The sequence below is a fragment of the Sus scrofa genome, chromosome 1 (genome assembly GCF_054392235.1).
Source record: "Sus scrofa isolate SSC_HxYL_T2T_F1_AM1 chromosome 1, Sscrofa_HxYL_maternal_Yorkshire_Landrace_v2.0, whole genome shotgun sequence".
Taxonomy (NCBI): Eukaryota; Metazoa; Chordata; class Mammalia; order Artiodactyla; family Suidae; genus Sus; species Sus scrofa.
In genome coordinates, this window is record NC_139383.1 from 205,962,722 (window position 1) to 205,983,186 (window position 20,465).

The 20,465-nt window shown below is 34.1% G+C and overlaps 1 protein-coding gene across 4 annotated transcripts in view; it reads left to right on the forward strand.

Moving 5' to 3' along the window:
- The window catches only part of KCNH5 (potassium voltage-gated channel subfamily H member 5), a 293,800-nt gene that overhangs the window by 193,335 nt on the left and 80,000 nt on the right, over positions 1-20,465 (forward strand). For 3 of the 4 annotated variants that reach the window (XM_021062620.2, XM_084983190.1, XM_021062628.2), the window contains one exon: positions 918-1,117. In XM_021062620.2, the coding sequence (XP_020918279.2) occupies positions 918-1,117 (200 nt within the window). Of the gene's footprint in view, positions 1-917; positions 3,224-8,082; positions 8,232-20,465 lie in introns of those variants that run through there. The other variant, XR_014820505.1, reaches the window with a different exon arrangement.

Sequence of the window (20,465 nt, forward strand, 5' to 3'; positions counted from 1 at the left end):
AGGGACAGGGTAGGCAGGAAGTGGTGTATGGTTGAAGGTGTGTTGAATTTGGGCTGAACTCAACTGCTTTTTAAAAGCTCTCACAAGATCAGGTCATCATTCCTGATCTGACTAGATCTGCAAAGAGGAGTTGGTAAATTACGGGTTGAGGGAGGGAGTAGCCCTCAGGGACATTAAAAAACCATATCCTTTCCTTGCCATTGTAGATAAATAACATTAGTTTTGCAAGGTGACTTTACTCTAAAATAATGAAAATTTAAAACAAAACAAAACAAAACTTAAAGTACTGGGATACTGACATGAATTTAATAGCTAAATTTTCAGGCATTCTTTTATTTTTTTTATTTTAGTTTAGTTTTATTTTAGCTGTTAGTCCCAAACCTGTTTCTCTCTAGAAGCTTCTGGAAATGGAACACTTTGATTTGTTTCCACTTCCTGTATTTCTGATGTTCTGTCAAAAATATTTATAAGGAGGAAGTATTCCAAAAGTTGGAGGAAGCAACAATGAGAAAGAGACATTCCTAAACTGGATCATCAATCCCCCTTGAAAATTTAAATTGATTAAACTTCATGAAGGACGACAAGCCTGAAGGATAAATTTAGTCACAAGGCTAAGAATATCTTAGGCAAATTATAACCTTGGATCATCTAATGCCTCATGAAATCTATCAGCCACTCTCATATTTTACCACTTTGACTAGACGTGCTCACTCATAAAATCTTGTTTATCATACTACAGGTAACATTTGCTGAATGAATACCACATTCCAGGCACTCTTCTCAGGGGTTACCATTGCATAATCCTGAAAAGTTTATAAAGGCATCCCTATCAAATGATGCATTGATTTGGCCAATATTCATATCTTTTTTTTCCACTTGGGATATTTGTTTTATTTTCATCATTTCTTCTCTTTCAGCTCTTCTTTATGCAACTATTTTTGGAAATGTTACCACAATTTTCCAGCAAATGTATGCCAACACCAACCGGTACCATGAGATGCTGAATAATGTACGGGACTTTCTGAAACTCTATCAGGTCCCCAAAGGCCTTAGTGAACGAGTCATGGATTATATTGTCTCAACATGGTCCATGTCAAAAGGCATTGACACAGAGAAGGTATGGGTTATTATTATTGTTGTTATCTATTTTCTATTTCAATAGGCTTTTCAGATGCCTGTAGCTTTCCTACTCACATCTTACTTGTATAATTAGTTCATAAATGTTACTCTGTATTTCAAAGCAACATATCAGTAAATCATATTATTGAATGCTTAGAAGATGGAAAGCACTCAGCCATTAATCATCAATTAGTACTAGTAATCACACCCAATTTAGGAATTGTGATTCCTGAAAACAACTAATTACTCCATTTCTCTAAACACTCATTACCACTCAGAGTGATTTGCTGCATTCCTCTAAAATGCTAACTGTGCTGTCATTTCTTCTGCTAGATTTTATTCTCGAATTTTCTTTTGAAATTTTGCCCATTTAAAATTTAGAAAGAAACTTCCTTGTTTATAACTAAAAGATTCTAAGTCTTCTACCCTCTAAATTTCTCCTCTCTCTCATGTTTTCGAATGAAATTTATAATTCCTCCTGCCCCTTTTCCTTACACAAATATCTGAAATGGACACCACCCTCCCAATCCACCTGCCAGATCTAGTTTCTTGCTTTTCTTTTCATGGAACCTCTTTAAATTTTTCTTATCTAACTCATATTAGAGGTAAAGAACAACCAAAGTCATCCTCACTAAAAACAAAACCAAATTTAAAAAAATTCTCACTTCCTACACCCAACTGATTCAAATAGGGCTTGGACATAAAAATTACAGAGAAAACTTATCTTGAACTATTTTACTTTTTAAGCATCAGTGGAGGTTTTATTTTGAGATACTGACTTTTGGCATATGATAATCAGACAGCACAAAACCTTCCTTGCCATTTTCCATGAATTTTATTTTTAAAATTTTTAATTTTTTTAAGTCTCTGAATGCTAATGTAACGTGGTTGTTTTATTTTGATTTGTTTTTTAATCATGTAATGTTGACTTGTAGTTTTTCTTTCATACCTTTCAATGTCCAAGTGAAAGAGCAAGTGAGCAGAGTAGATGTTTCATTAGGGGAAATTTCATGAAACAAGTAGGTAGTTTTAAGCCAGAGAAGGTGTTGTTAGTAGCATGGGGCTGAGGTGAGGCAAAGAGAATGAACTTAAAAAGTAAGAGTTCAGAGATGAAAGCTTTCAGAGAAAGTGCAAGTGAGATACCTGAGGCTAATTATGTGGAAGAGCCATGAAAGAGGGTGAGACCTGCTCCTCTTTCAACATTTTACACAATGCAGTTGCATGTGTCCTTAAAATGGAATGTGCGACCACAGAGGGGAAAAGAACGCATTGCATGTCTGTGGAATGTGGTTAATGTGTACCTGAAGCAGTATAAGGTTAGTAGGGAGGGAATCCAAAGAAGCAGCAGAGTCTTCCTTGGGGATGAATATGAGCGTCAGTATTTAAATTGCCAAATGCAGGGTGTTCTTTGAGGTCCAACATTCATTGAAACCAAAATCAAGAGGTAACCATCTACTTTGTCATTCACCATCTCAGTCAGAAGTTTTCTTTCCAGAAAATACAGCGGGGGTCACATGGTAGCTGAGAAAAAACATCAGTAAAATGATGGAATAGTAGCCCTTTACATTAGCAAAGTGCCTGACCCAGAGCTTATGCCACAGATCTGGTACAGAGCAGATTTGGGGTTTACTTTCTTTAAATTCCCAGATACTGGGTTGGTTCAGGAATGGACTCAGTAGAGTTTCATAGGCTCCCCCTCTAGTAATGGCTCAGCTGTCTTCCTTATCATGTAGTTAGCATGTAATATGCTGGTATCAGGTGTCCATGGAAGGCACCCACTATGTAGTTCTTACTAGTGACATTTTTTTTTTTTTTGGTTGTTTGCTGTTCATCATTAGTGGTCATAAAAATTTACTTCTGATTGGTAGAATATCCATAGAAAATGGAGCAAAAGGAAAAAAGATGAGGAGATTAGTTTTAAAGGTAAAATAAAATTTTAATTCACATAAAAGTTTTTAAAGAAAAAAGTAAAAGTATTAAAAATGAATTCGCTTTTTGATAGGAAAATGTCATGCATGTGCCTTCTGACTGAATGGGACATTCTTAAACTAATTTTTGTTGTTTGTTTGTTTTTCCTTTTTTTTTCCTTTTAAAGGCTGTCCCTGCAGCATATGAAAGTTCCCAGCCTAGAGGCTGAATCAGAGCTGCAGCTGCAGGCCCATGCCATAGCCACAGCAATTCCAGATCTGAGACCTACACTGCAGCTTAGAGCAATGCTGGATCCTTAACCCATTGAGCAAGGCCAGGGATCAAACCTGCATCCTCATGGATACTAGTAGTGTTCTTAACCTGATGGGCCACAACGAGAACTCCCTTAGATTAATTTTTGACTAGTAGAAGGAGTAGATTTAAAGAATTGTGGCAAATATGAAAGTCTTTATATGTATTAATTCAATGGAATACATAACATATTAAGTGATAAAGAAATTTGGCTAGCATATGTAAAACCCTTTGCACCAAAACCAATGCAAACAAAAATGAGATAAAGTATTTGTAACAAATATCACAAGTGAAAGGTTAATTACTTTAACATGTAAAGTAATTTTACACATCAATAAGAAGAATTAGAATATGTGGGGAGGGGGCTAAATAAAATGATAGTTTATATAAAACAAAAATATAAATTACTAATAAACATACAGAAATCTTACTTTCACTTGTAATGAATAAATATTGAAAGAGCAAGAGACTGTCAAAGATAAGGTGCAATTTTAACAAAGGCTGTGGTGACTGACAGTATCGTATAATTCTGATCAGTGTGTAATTTGGTAGGGAGTTTCTTGAAATCACTTTGACCAAGATAATATTCTAAACTTGGGGATATTCCAGACCTCAGTCCATATGCCTCTTCTCTTTTCTGTTGATAATCTTTCCTTCAGGGACATCATACAATCTCATGACTAAAAAAATATGTTAATGTCACACTCATATACTTTCTAATCCTGGACCTATTCCATATACCACAGATTCTCTTACCTAACTGCTTACTCATATCCACTGAAGCTGTCCAGAACTGAACTCCTAATTATCTACCATAAACCTGCTCCATTGACACTCTTCCTCAGTGCATTTAATGGAAATTTAACCGCTCAGTTGCTTAGGACAATTCCCCCACAGTAAAACCTCCCCCAAATCCTATAAAATCTACCTCCATTTCTCACCACCTCTATTGCTATCACCTGGTCCAAGTCACCATCATGTCTTACCTGGATTATTTTGTAGTGAGGTGATTGGTCTGTGCTTCACCCAGTCCCTTTTTAGGTTATTCTCAGGACAGCAGGCAATGAGCTTATATGACTTTCATAACAAAGCTTTTTATCTTCTCCCTCTCTCTTTCTCACTCTCTTCTTTTATATCTGTCTCTTTATTTTTCTTTTTATTTTATTTGTATAATATATCCATCCATCCAACCATTCCTCCATGTATCTAATTACCTATTATATATTCATCTTTTGATAATAAGAATGAAATTCATTTAGCCTATTAAAATACAAGGGTGGAAAAAAGAAAATAAAAGTTTGCTGACAGTAGTCATATACATTCTGTGATTGTAGTCACAATCTTAGAAATATGGATTTACTTGACAATAGCTTTAGTAAACAGCATCTGATTTTTAATGGTTATCCCATATTTAATATTAGAGACCTCTATTAGACTGGCTGTTCCAAATATTTGTCCCACTATATGCTTTTTATCTCACATTTTGTTGATTTTTCCTTTCAAGTATTTTATTAGTGGTAGTTGTTATCAGATTTAACTATGCATATATGCTGAAAAAGATCAAAATATAGTGCATGAAATGAAATGTCTTTGTTCCAATGCTTTTCTTGTTAGTTCTAAAACAGCTGTATTTTTTTCAGCTGCTGGTACAATAGAATTTAATGATGCATTGCAGCTAATTAGAGAAAACCTTTGCCCCAATTACTGAGATTTCATTCTCTCTCTTCCACATATTTAGTTTTATAGATTTTTTTTGAATTCAGCTTTACCCCACAAGCAAATTAATCCCTGTGATTTAATTCAGTCTTAACTTGACTTTTGTGAATAATGCTTTCTCTAATACAAATTGTGGCATTAAAATCAGTACTGATGTTGGAGACTGTAGTATATTTATCATGAAAGTTTGCCTTAGGCAATTAAAAAATACAGAACAGTACTTAGATTAATTTTATTTAGTTGAGAGTATTTTATTGACTACTAATTACCATAGTTACTTTAGATTCCTTTTAAATTTAATAACCAAAATCCATCCTCTGGGCTTTGCTACTTGTTAACATTCTGTGCACTTAAAAGACAAGGGTTTGATCCCTGGCCTGGGAACTTCTGCAAGCTGTGGGTACAGCCAAAAAAAATTTAAATTATAGAATAAAATTCAGTAATGATTCAGTAATTATTTCCCAACAATTTTTATTAGCATATCTAAGTATTGTAGTTTTCCACCTCAAGTGAACTGATTTTTCCAAGGTGAGAGAAGTAAATACCATCTTAAAAGAATTATGAGGATTCAGAATCTCTGATGGGGGCTGTGCCAGGCCAGGCCCATAGGATAATTGGCATGTTTTCCCTGTAGTCTTTAAATAAACTGCTTGTTGAATAAAATATACTATGGCTAGTCTATTATTAGAAGAAACTATACATCAGCCTGTAGTATGAAAGCATCATGCACCAGATATCTGGAAACTGTGACTTTTATATCTATAACTACACATGCCAAGGAAACTTAACTATTGTTATGTCCACATGTGCTTCTTAGTTGTTACCTACTAAGAAACTACAGAGTAAGCATTCAGATTTATTATTGACATTTCTCTTTTCTAGCTGACCTGCAGGCATTATCAGAAAAGGTAGAATTTATTTAAAACCTCAATTATGTTTTCCTTTCATGTATCAGAAGTTAAAAAAAAACACTCAAGGGTTTATTAGAAATATTATAAATAGATAGGAACTTTAATATTTTCTGTCATAGCAATTTGGAACATCAAATGTATATTTGGTGTGTCATGGCTTTTGGCAAGGTTTAAGGGTGCTCCAATACAAGCTTTGTATTATTGTTAGCTAGTATACTTACTAGCAAACTTTTTGTTGAATAGTAGGCAGTACTATTTTTTTTTTTCTAGTAAGAATAGGGAGACATATAAATGGGTTGAAACCTGAATGACTCAAACCTTTCTTTAGGAATAATTTAAGTGCATTCTTTTGAGGTACCATGTTGAAAGTACTTTAGTGCATTATAGTAGGCTAGTTTGTATTTAATTTTCTCACCACTCTGTCACTAGCCTCTGAGGAAGGCACTAAAGAATCAGCTGACAGTTGTGGTCCAGGAATGAAAAGGAGTTGTCCCTATATGGTCAAGGATGACTTAGTAGCTTAGTAGCCCAGCTTTACCCTGACCCTGAGGATTGGTTTCCATAATTCTGTGGAGATACCACCACCCACCTCACATAGTTGGCTAGAGGATGAAAACTGCCCACATAGTACCTGCATAAGATAAGCCATAATAAATGCTAGCATATAATTCAGTTTACTGTGGTTAAAATTGATTTCTTCCTTTACCAATCAAACTATAAGAACTAGGTCACAGCTGGCACCATTTTTAATCTTAGTCTTTGCTTGGTATTCACTGCCTACTGTTGTCTTAATGTAGATGAAAATGGAACCTCAATTGGAGGGTAATTTGGATGAATAAAATATTTCTATATACATACGCATTGAACACAAATACAGAGGTATATTTTGGAGTATGGTGAAAAAATTAAATCATGAATGAATCCACATGTTGCAGAAATGAATAGGTGTTTGTAACCAACCCATTATTTTGTACTAAGCTGCCTCGATTCTTCCTTTTGAACTCTCTAACTTTACTACAGTAAATCCACAGACATAGCTATTGAAATATCCCTTTTGGAATAAGATCATATTACTTTCTACCACTTTTGCAGTTTGGTTAATACAGGTGGGATTATACAGGTGGTTGGACTTTATAAACTAAACTTGAAAATTATTTCTATTTCTGTGGTTTCTGTTACTGTTGATATCATTTGTACGCATTTTTTATTTTTATTCTAGGGCCTTGTGGCTTCTACTCTCTACACACTTTCACAACTCTTTCCTTATTTTTATGAAAAGGCTGGTTTTTATGAAAATGCCTAAAAGATACCTTTTCTTTTTTCCTTTTTTTGGCTCAGGCTGATTGTTTTTGGTTTTGGTTTTGGTCATTTATATTCTATGAAGTTCTAAAAGCTACTTTTAGTGCCTTTCCTTTAATAGTATTGCCAAATAACTATGACCATCCCTGTCTAGCCCAGCAGAAGGCAGCAAGAGGGTGGAGCATTAGAGTAAATACATTAAAAGAAAAAGAAAAATTGTTATGTAAGGAAGAAATTCCTCTGCTTGTTCTCTCTCAGTTGCCTGGAATGATATTTCATGCCCTCCTGGGTATGATCTTGGAGTCAAGGAGAGATATATGACTGTGCAACATAGCAGCTTTCTTTAAAATTGGCTTCTTATGTGTCTTTATCTTTCTTGAGAGCTTTAGACATTCTCTTCTTAGTAATTGTCCTCAGTTCTTTATATCTTGAACTTCTTGTGGAAGTTTTCATTTCCCTATTTTCATAAAAGACATTGATTAAGGAAGGATATGTATACTATGGTAGAATTTATAAAAAGGAACATAGCCTAACCATCATTTAAAATTCGCATCCATGTGAAAGGGAAACATGGTTTTAATATTCCAAGATAGATAATATGATAGGCCACAAAACAAGTATCTGAAAATTGAAGAAAATTGATGGGAGTTCCCACTGTGTCTCAAAGGTAACAAACCCTACTACTATTCATATGGACATGGGTTCAATCCCTGACCTTGCTCAGCAGCTTAAGGATCCGGCTCTGACATAAGCTGTGGTGTAGGTCATAGACACAGCTTGGATTTGGTGTTGCTGTGGCTGTGATATAGGCCAGCAGCTGCAGCTCCAATTCAGCCCCTGGCCTGGAAACTTCCATATGCCACAAGTGCAGCCCTCAAAAAAAAATTAAGAAAATTGTAAACAAATCAAGTATCTTTTCTAACCATTATGCTTTGAGACTAGAAATCACCTGCAAGAAAAAAAAAATTTCAATATTTGAAAAAAAATTTGTACTCTTTCTGATTTTTGAGTTAAGAAATGCTGCTTTCTTTCGTGTAGCTGTTTAGTTTGTAGCTTTTCAAAAATATATACAAAATTATTTTTCTTAAATTCCTTTAAGAACTTAATATTAGAGTAGATTTCAGAGGACGTAAGGTCTTAAGCCAACAAACATACAATATCATTGTGAGAAAATATAGACTGTATCAATACTAGTCCTGCCATCAAACATGACTCATATAGGACCTCTACATCAAGAAAAAGGTCAGGATTTCCATCATGGCTCAGTGCTTAATGAACCTGACTAGCATCCATGAGAGCGCAGGTTCGATCCCTGGCCTTGCTCAGTGGGTTAAGGATCTGGCATTGCCATGAGCTGTGGTGTAGGTTGAAGATTCAGCTTGGATCCTGCATTGCTATGGCTGTGGCATAGGCTGGTGACTACAGATACGATTCAACCACTAGCCTGGGAGCCTCCATGTGCCGTGGGTGCAGCCCTAAAAAGACAAAAGACAAAAAAGAAAAAAGAAGAAAAAAAGGCCTGATTCTATAATAAAAATCTGGTGGAGTACTAAGACTAATACTTTTGATAATAAATTTATCTTCAATTGGTTTTAAGATAGTTCTTGTAATTAAATCTTTTTTTGAACCTACAGAGGAAGAGTTTTATTTATTCAGCTTTTTGAGGGCTTTTGTAAAAGTTTCAAAAATAAGACAAAACAAAATATTCAAAAACAAAACAAGCCAATACAAACAAGCACACAAAACCCCCCCAGTTTATTTTTTCCTTTTTAATACTTTATTTTTAAAGCATTTTACACAAAATTCAAAAGACCTGAGAGAAAAACCCAAAACTTCTTCTTCTTTCTTTTTTTTTTTTTGGCCATCCCTGCAGCATGCAGAAGTTCTGGGGACAGGGATCTAATCCTTACCACAGTAGTGACAATGTCGGCTCCTTAACCTCTAGACCAGCAGGGGACTCTGAGAAAAATGACAGATCTTAATGTCATGACCTTTACTTTCAAATTAATAAAATATGGGACCTGGTATTATTTCTTAGTCTTAATATACCCACTTTCTCTATTGGCAGTGGTGCATAAGAATGTTAATGTCCATACATGAGTTATTTCACAGAAATAAATTTTCCAGTTGACTGAGACTTGTACTTTCCTGCATAATTATTTAAGAGTTTGGGGAAAAGCCTTTCAAATGATATTATCTAGTTTCTTTGAAGCATACATAAGAATATTATATATTACATAAATTCAGAAAATATTTTCATTACAAAGAACACTACACATTCTCGTGAATTTAGACACGTTTCATTCCTGAATTTCAAATCCCATAGAGAAAGTCAGTTTGGTTATCAAAATTTTAAGGAGAACCTCTTAAAATAGTATAACAAATATAATTTATCTTTATGTTTCTTCGTATTTTTCTTGCTGTTCATACAAAGTTATAGACTTCTCATAAAATTAAAATCAATATAAAACAAGACAGTACAATACTTATATAAAAACATATACAAATGAAGGATTAAACACAGTAGAGGTTTCAGGCCACCTAGAGTGCCATTTTAACTTAACTTGGTCACATTGAGCTTTTGATTTTACCAGCAGCTGAATTGAAAAGGGAAATGTCTATTAAAGGAAGCAAGCACATTTGTCTAAAGACAAATATTTTCATCTGGCATTAAATCCAAAGAGGACTTTGCCATGCAAAGCTGATATTTGCAAGCAATAGCAGGGATTAGCAAATATTTTGTATAAAGGACAAGATAGTACATAGTTTAGATTTTGTGGGCCATGTGATCTTTGTCTCAACTACTCAACTTTGCTATTGTAGCATGAAAAGAGCCATAGACAATATGTAAATAATGAACATTCCCGTGTCCCAAAGAAAGCTTACTTATAGTCATGTTATTTTGAATTTCATATATTTTTATGTCATAAAATATTATTTTTATTTTTCCCCCAATCATTTAAAAATGTAAAGAGCATTCTTACCTTACTGGCCATACAAGCAAACACAAGTGGCAGTCCAGATTTGCCCCTTAGGTCCTAGTTTGCTGAACTTGGCTTAAAATTACTAGATCTCTAGTCAGATTGTCAGGTTTCTATCCTATTTAAAATTACAGCAACTCCACTCCGAAAGTCCTTAGGTACCTTCCATGATTTGATTTTCTTCACAGAACTTGTTGCAACCTGAAGTATTATATTTATAGTTCATTTTTTAATTTGTTTATTATGCCACCATTAGAATCAACATTCCATGCAGGCAGGGAGTTTTGCCTCTTTTGTTCATAGTTGGTTGAATAGGTAGTACCTAGAAAGTGATCGTACATGTTAGATGATCAATAAATGTTTATTTTAGCAATGGATATGATTCTAGGGTCATAAGGGCATATAAATTTGGAAGCCATTAATATGAAGTCTTAGCTGTGATCACTCAAAATGACATTATAGCTAGGAAAAGGAAGGGAGCATAAGATAAAAGCTTTGAGAAACTCTTTCATTTAGATGACATAGATGAGTAAGCACCAGAAAGGACATTAATCAGTGGCTGGTGATCTCAGATCAAATGCAGAAATATTTGATTTTTACGGAAGTCAAGAGAGAAAATGAACAACTACCTTGAAGCCTTCTAAAAGATAATATAAAATGTGAAAAATTCCACTTGGATTTTTCAACATAGAGCATATTGGTGGACCTGGTAAGAGCAGATTTATTACAGTAGTGGAGACAGATGAACATCGGAGTGAGGAGGAGTAATGTGTAGTGATTAAGAGTGTGATTTTGGCATAGGGATAATCAAATTAGCATATAGTAATGGAACTAGTTAATGAATCTAAAAATAGCCCCAAACATTTGGAGAGATGTTATATATATCAGAGACAGGCAAATGTACGAGGGTGGGAAGACAAGATCATTCAACAAATGTTACTGAGTTTGATGGGAAAAAAAGTTCAGTATGATTTCTTCTTCCCATCATATCAACTAACTGTGGGCTTTAAGACTTATATGTGAAAAACTGTGTCACTTTTTACGGAAATAGAAAAATACATATCCTAAAATTCGTATGGAACCACAGAGGACTTCAAATGGCCAAAACAACCTTGAGAAAGAACAAAACTGGAGACATCATGCTTCCTGATTACAAAATACTTTACAAATACGCAATAATGAAAATAGTACGGTACAGGCATAAAGACAGACATGTAGACCATGGGACAGAATAAAAAGCTCAGAATTAAACTCACACATGTAAGAGTTTGTCAACTGATCTTTGACAAAGGTGCCAAGAATTTCAATGGGGAAAGTATAGTCTCTTCAATAAATGATGTGGGGAAATTGGACATTCACATATGAAAGAATGAAATTGGGTCCTTATCTGACACCATACCCCAAAATCAACTCAAAATGGATTAAAACCAATGTCAAGAAGCTTTTCCCCTTTGTTTTATTCTAGGAGGTTTAAAGTTTCAGGTTTTATGTTTAAATCCTTGCAATGACTCTCGGATACACACCAAAAGCACAGAAAACAAATGCAAAAATAGACAAAAGGCGCTACATCAAACCAAAAATCCTCTGTACAGTAGAGAAAGCAATTAACAGGTAGAAAGGAAACGTACAGAATAGGAGTAAATATTTGCTAACTCTGTATCTGATGTGGGATTAATATCCAAAATACATAAGGAACTCACACAACTTAAGAGTAAAAATCCAAATAACCCAGTTAAAAAATGGGCAAAGGACTTCCATAGACATTTCTTCTTAAAAGACATACAAATGGCCAACAGGTGTATGAAAATGCCGTGCTATAGAAAGAGCAAGATAAAGTCCCCCAAAGCATGAATCTGTTATTGATCTTTGTAAAATATAAATAATAAGATCTGCATTGTGAAATTTTCATAAGGCTTAAAATGTTAGTGTCATTTTTATGTTTCTTTAAACATCCAATCCAACTCAATCTGAGAAAACAATAATGAAATCCCTGTGTTTGAAACCTTGGAGAGGGATATTTGGTTTGCTGCTCCATGAAAACACTAGATACTATGACTTCACAAATAGACATAAGGCTCCTGACCAAGTGAGATAACTTTTAAGTCACTTCAAACTTTGGGTTTTCCCAGAATGTTGCTTATATCTCACTGATAAAATAAAGTATTTTTTTTTGTTGTTGTTAAACTATCTTAATCAGTAGACTAGAAGCTTCTGAAGGTAGTGGCTATATGAATTTTTTATCTATATCTGAAAAATCAAAGTATGTTTTTGGCATTCATAGTTGATCATCCATCAATGAGCAAATGAAATAGCAAACAGTGGTAGAACTGTTTTAGAGTGCTTTGAAAACCTCTGTGAACTTAGGGATGGAGTTATTCCCTTTTCTTTGATACCACTTTCTCAGATTATTAGGTTAATTATTATTTACAGAGTTAACATCATTAGCAGATTCATTAAAAGGAAAAAAAAATAATAGCATAAAGATTTTGCTCAGGTGTAAAACATCACTAGGGACCCCAAACAAACTCTTTGTCTAAATGAGATTTTCAGTAACAGTTTTGAAGTGTCTGGGCCTCTAAGAAGATGAAACTGGAATATTTTATAGAAAGCTGTGTTATAAATTGCAAGATTACAGGTTGATTTCTCAGAGCAGAGTTTTGTTTTTGTTTTTGTTTTTTTTTTGACTAACGCCTTTGGCTGTGTGCTAGAGGCTAGTGCCTTGGGTCAGAGGCCTGGCATTTGGTTTATCCTGAAGCAGAGAGACAAATTGTAGTTGTCTCTGATAAGATTAAGCTAATATTCCAGAGAAGCTGGCACATGTAAATCCAGAGCATATACGCAGTTCTCTGGGGAAGCATGCTCAAGTATTTTTGGCTTTATGAAAAGTAACACTTAACAAAAGTGTGTTAATGGCACCAAATGCAATGTTCTGTTATTAGCTGATGTTTTCAGGGCTCTGGTTTGGAGGGATCTTTGTTCCTTCCTCAAAGGGAGGGAAAAAAACTGCTTTTTGTTAATACCAAAATTTTAGCTTTATTTTTTAAAAAAACTTTTTTATTTTTGAGATGATTGTAGATTCACATGCAACTATAAGAAATAGTGTAGGGAAATTCTACTTTTTATGTAGCTTCCCTCATAACCAGAAAATTGACACTGATATGAATCATCAACCTTATTCAGATTTCACCAGCTTTACATACACTCGTTCTCTCTTGGTGTATGTGTGTTTGGTTCTACATAGAACAATTTTATCACAAGCAACGATTCATGTAACTGCTGCCACCATCAAGATACAGGATACTTCAATCACCAGGGTCCCTTGTGCTAAACTTCCACTACCACAGCCACCTCCCTCCTCTCCCTGCACTTTCCTAAATCCTGGGAACCACCAATTTTTCTTTTCTAGCTTTTAAAAATTGTCTTTTCAAGCATGCTGTGTAAATAGAACCATGTCAGCTTTTGAGATTAGCTTTTTTATTGAGCATAATTCCCTTGTGATCCATTCAAATTATTGCACATATCACTAGTTTGTTCTTTTTTTTTTTTTTGCTGAATGCTAATGCTGTGCCATAGCATAGATGCACTACAGCATGTTCAGCTAGAAAATTTGTGTTGTTTCTATTTGGGATTATTAACAACTAGAACTACTATAAACATTCATGGCAGGCTTTTGTGTGGACATATTCGTTTCCCTGGGATAAATGCCCAAGAGCGTAATTGCTGGGTGGTATGGTAAGTACATGTTTAATATGAAACTGCCATACTCTTTTCCAGAGCAGATATACAATTTTGTATACCCATCAGCAATACATGAACAATCTAGTTTCTCCACATCCTCACATTATTTGGAGTTATCACTATGTTTTATTTTAAGTGGGCAGTGATATCACATTGTAGGTTTAATTTTTATTTCCTTAATGGCTAATAAGGTTGAACATATTTTCATGTGATTATTTTTCATCTGCATATTCTCTTCAGTAAAATATATTTTCATATATTTTTCCCATTTTATAATTGGATTTTTTTTCATGTTGAGTTTTAGAACTTACATATTTTAGATATTTGTCCCTTGTTGGGTGTGTGATTTGCAAGTATTTCTTCCCAGTTTGTAGTTTGTCTTTGCGTTCTCTTCAAGTTTTATGTCCTCCATTTTGTATTTAAGTCTATGAAACATTTTTAGTTAATTTCTATATAAGATGTAAGATTTAAGTTGAAGTTTAGATTTTCTTTTTCTTGGTCAATATAGTCCAAATTCTCCAGTGTTTTTTGTTGAAAAGACTGTCTTTCCTCTGCCACTATCATACTGTCATGATTGCTGCAGCTATACAGTATGTCCTAACATTGGATACAGTGATTCCAACTACTTTGTTCCTTTTTTAATGCTCTTAGCTATTCTAGAGCTTATGCCTTGCCATTAAAATTTAGAATAAACTTGTCTATGTGTACCAAAAAACCTTGCTGGAATTTTGATAGGTGTTGCATTAAACTTATAGATCAGTTTGGGGAGGGTTGACATATATACTATGTTGGATCTTCTAATTCATTAGTATGGCATATCTATTAGTTTAGGTTGCTTTTGATTTCTTTCATGAGCTCCTTGTAATTTTCATAATAAAGATCACATCTATGTTTCTTTAGATTTACTGTTTTATTTTATAAATTATAAGTGATACTATGTTTTAAATTTTCATTTCCATATGATCACCATTATGTTTTAGTTTTTTGAATCTTTCTTTGGCATTAGGCTCTCATCAATTGCTTTTTCTCACAATCAGCATAATCTCCAGCAAAATTTCCAGCAATCTGCTATCTTTGATCAGCCATGGGCATAAACTAGATCAAGTTTGTATCTGGGACTCTGGTAGGATTCCCTGAGGAATCAAATGACATCTGAGAGCATCTGTTACATGCAGAACTCACATGCTTGTGACAGTCTTTTTGCCTATTCATGAACAGTTTTCCTTACTCTTGTATTCATGGCTGTTTTCTGGATGATAAACGTTACAAAAAAATTTTATTAGTAACGTGTCTGGTTTCCCAGCAATGAAGACATTGGTGACAAAGATCAACATAAGTAATACATAAACCAAGACTCATTCAGAGTTTATTTCCCCAAAGACCCTTTAATAATGCCAACATAACATGCTATTTCAGAAAGATGATAATCTGGCTTCTAGGATATTGTAGAATACTAATGAGTTAATGAGTTTTGAAGGAATTTTCCCTTTCTTTCTTTCTTTCTTTCTTTCTTTCTTTCTTTCTTCCTTTCTTCCTTTCTTCCTTTCTTCCTTTCTTCCTCTCTTTCTCTCTTTTCTTTTTTGCTTTTTAGGGCCACACCTGTGGCATATGAAAGTTTCCAGGCTAGGGGTCGAATAGGAACTACAGCTGCTGGCCTACGCCACAGCAACACCAGAACCCAGCCGCATCTGAGACCTGTACCACAGCTCATGGCAATGCCAGATCCTGAACTCACTGAGTGAGGCCAGGGATTGAACTTGCACCCTCATGAATACTGTTTGGGTTCTTTACTGCTGAGCCACCATGGGAACTCCTAAAGGAATTTCTTAAACTTAAAAAATATGTATTTTCCCCTGTGCTACTAAATGGGCTTATGTAAATAAGAAAAGTTTTTCTGTTTTTGGTCCTAAAAACATTGAAAGAGTTTAGTCTCCATGACAACATATATACTAAGTAAACAGTAACATAATTAGCGGTATTTACCAGATGTTTTCAAGCCTTGACAACAGCACTGATACAAAATTAATAAATATAGCAGACACTGCATTTAGTGATAGATATTCACTATGATTTACCAGTCATTTAAGAAATGTTTTTTAAACTACATGAAGTTAAAAAAGAGGTTTCACAGTCATAATGTTGATTAATTACAAAATGGCCAAGTTCTCACTTTGTTTTGGTCTATGTTGACCAGTTCAGTTTCCCCAAACATTGCTTAATTATACCCTCCTCTGAGCTGCTGCTTATTATTTTCCCTAAAACTGGCTTCCCTTTTGCAACATGCTAAATGTTTTTTATAACTTTGACTCACTAGTAAATTTTGTCTAATTTTCTTGGTGATATAGGCAAGCAACCTGAATGTGTAAACTGTGACAATTTATTAATGCCACCTCCTATATATATTTTACATATATATGAGGCCTATGTAATTATTGAATGGAATTAGGTAGTTATGTCTCCTGTAGTGTTCTGTTCCATAGATGGTGCAATTTAATTCTATCCAAATTTGCCTAATGCTAGTATTTTAAGGGGTTGGAAATTGGTGATAGTAATGATTTTCCATCTGTTTTTTTTAAATTATAGACATGTATGCATACATACCCACACATATGTATACGGATCATAGGCATAAAGATCAATATGCTTTTATCCATGTATATGCCATGTAACTGCTACCTAGATAAAGGTAAATATATTTTTTATCACCCCAGAAGGCTTATTCCATGCCATGTCCAGATGATTACTGCCAACCCCTACTCTGGAAGCAACTACTATTTTAAAAATTGACATGTAATTCACATATAAAATTCACCATTGAAACATGTACAATTCAGTAGTTTTTAGTAGGTTCACAAGGTTGTACAACAATTACCATTCTCCAGAACATTTTCATCACCCCCCCAAAAGAAACTTCATCAGTGTTAGCAATAACTCTCCATTATCTCCTGTCCCAAGCCCTTGGAAAGAATCTTTCTGTCCATATAGATTTGCTAATTCTGGACATTTTATATAAGTGGAATCATATGATATGTGACTGATTTCTTTCACTTAGCATGTTTTCAAGTTTCATCCATGTTGTAGCATGTATAAGTAGTTCATTTTTTTAATGACTGAATAATATTCTGTTGTATGAATTTTCCACATTTTGTTTTTCCATTCATCAATTGATAGGCATTTGAGTTGTTTCCTATAACCACCGTTTGGTTGATAAACTTCATATAAGTGGAATCATACAGTGAATACACAGTATTCAATTATATGGATATACCAAATTTATCTTTTCATTCTATGGCTGACAGACAAAGGGTTGTTTATAAGTATTGACTTTTATGAATAAAAATGTTATGAAATTCTTGTACATGTATTTTAATAAGCATTTATAGACTTTTCTAGTATATATACATAGGAAGGAAATTGATGGACTGTAATATTGGTATGAGCTTAGTTTTTATTAGAAGTTGTTAAAGGGTCTTGAAAAATGGTTGTACTATTTGACATTAGAATAGTTCCAGTTGTTCCACATGTCCTCCAGGACTTGATATATTTTCAGCCTTTTATATTTAGCCATTGTGTTGTGTGTATATTGGTATTTATTTTTTTTAAACTTGTACCATACTTAATGGTTTTGAACACCTTTAAAAATTATATTGGCCATTAAGATAATCTCTTCTGTAAATTGTCAAAGTCTCATTTTTTTTAATTAGGTTGTCTGCCTTTTTCCTATTGATTTGAAGTTTTTTATACATATTGGCTATGACTCCTTCATAAGATATATGTATTACAAATATCTTCTTTCAGTCTGAGGCTTATATTTAATTTTCTTTAAAACATTTATTATACATGTTTTAAAATATTTATTATAGTCTAAATATTGTTTATTGTAATTTGCTTGCATGAAATACAGCTGTAGAAAATCTAGGAAGAATACTTGAACATATATATATATATTCAAATAGCTATACTCTTTTGTGTATTCCACCCAGAGAACAAGTTTGTGAGGGCCTAATTTGCAAGGAAGCTCTGTCTAATATTTCTATCCTATTTGAACTATAAATAATAATATAACATGCTTTATTCAATAAGAACATATTGATCAGGGCCTAGTCCAATAAATGTCAGCATATTAGGAGATTGAATAGAAGAGCTTGGCATTCTTTGAAAGGTTTCTGATTTTATTGTACATAGTCATCTTACATATATACTATAACATGTAGATACTATGTCTGTAATCTGTGAGTTGTGAAAAAATGTTTCAGTGTGATCTCAGTTGTTCAAACACTGGTATTCTGTTTTATTTCATTTAGTTCTTCTTCTGCTTAATGTCTCAATCTTTTCAAGACAACTTTCTAGCTTTTATTTTATATATGCTTGATTTTATCTATCAGTATAAACACACACACATATGCATTGTGTTGATGTATATATACACATATACACACAGTCTTTTATACAATCAGATCATCAAATTTCAGATTCTTTTTGGAGTGAGAAGCAATAAAAATAATCAACCCATATATCTTTTCTTTTGTTTACTACTCCATGATTTCTTTTGAATACTTTACTTTCTACAGCTATTATTGAATTGCATAAATAATTTGAAAGAAACCTATGCATATCTTTAGGAATTTTAGTTTGCTCTCTCTGTTAGGTTGAGGCATAGATGTCATGATCACAATCATTCTAGAAATAATTGTCACTGCTGATTTGGTAGCTCCAATTTCTGCTTCATTCATTTTCTTTGTATAAAACCCATCTGCTTGAAAGTAGTTTTTTTAAAAAAAGAAAAATTTTATATATTTAAGGTATACAAAATGATGAAATGATTACATATACATAGTGAAATGATTAATACAGTCCAGATGATTAATATATACATTTTCTCACAGTTACCATTTGTGTGTGTGAAGTGGTTAAAGTAAACTTTTTTTTTTTTTAGGGCCACAACTGCAGCATATGGAAGTTCCCAGGCTAGGGGTGGAATTGGAGCTGCAGCTGCCAAGCCTATACCACAGGCACTGCAATGCAAGATCCAAGCTATATCTGCGACCTAAACCACAACTCATAGCAATGCGGGATCTGTGACCCACTGAGTGAGGCCAGGGATCAATCTGCATCCTCATGGATACTAGCCTGCTGCGTCCAGAGCTACAGGGCAACAGGGAATCCTGGAAGAGGGACTCTGCAGTATAACAAAACACACAAGACTCTTCTACATCTAGAAAGTGGGGGGCCAGGAGGCACTCTTTTCCACAGAACAAAGGCCCTGGGCTTTGGCCCACACGACTTTTATTAAGGAAGGTGCCCTATGTAGATTAGTGGGCTGGAGCAGGCATAGGCAATGAAAAAGCTACCTCTTAGTGACTATTAAAGGAAACTATTAGCACTGATGCATACCTCTTGCTGCATATTGTGCAGCTGCTTATAGAATAGCATAGTTTATGCATAATGTCTTTGAAGGAGACCCTGTGCTTTAGAACACAGAAGGCACATGTTTGCCTTCTGTAGAGTTCAGTTGTTCAGTGGTCTCCAACACTAGTCGGGTTCGTAACCCACTGAGCCACAACAGGAACTCCAAAGTAAACTTTTAAAACTGAAATAAAATATAATAATGAAAATGGGAAAATCATAAGAGCACAGCTTGATAAATTTTTCACATAAATTTTCACAAGATTAACATGTATGTGTATCCATCACCCCAAACCTCATTACCAGAAATCTAGAAGCCCTCCCATGTTTTTTCCAGACATAACCAACTTTGCCCTTTCATAGTAACCCATATCTTGGCTTTAAGAATCATATATTGATTTTGCCAGTTGTCAAACTTTATATAAAAGGGATTATGCTATAGAATAATTTTTTATGTCAGGCTCTTTTTCAGTCAGTATTATATTGTTGAGATTCATCTATGACATGTGTAGTTGTTTCTTCTTTAGTTCTTATTGCTGAATAGCAGTACGTTGTGTGACTATGTCACAATATATTTATCTGTCGTAACATTTATGGAACTTTGGGTAATTTTCAATTTTGAGCTATCATGAATAGTGCTGCAATTCTCTGATTCATGTGTTTTGGTGCATAGACACGCAGACAGATAGGTAGACAGACAGACATTTTTGTTGGGTGTATTCCTAGAAGTTGAATTGTTGGATCTTAAGGGGTGCATGTGTGTGTTTTCATCAATTGTCAGTATAGCAAGGTAACTGAAGTATTAATTCACTTCTACCCACAGTATACGAGAGGATCTTATTCTTTTAAAAACATTGGGAGCATCATTTGTCATGGATGACTTTGAAACGACCATGACAAGATTGTTTCTAAGATGGTTCACACTATTCTGGATAATTAATCAAATTACTTTTAAAATACATTTATAATTTTAGAAAATACTTACACATGCGGCAAAGTATTCTCACTTAGTAAGTACATGCACATATAAAAAATGCAGACACGAGATTAAGGATAGAGAACAATGGAAACTCTA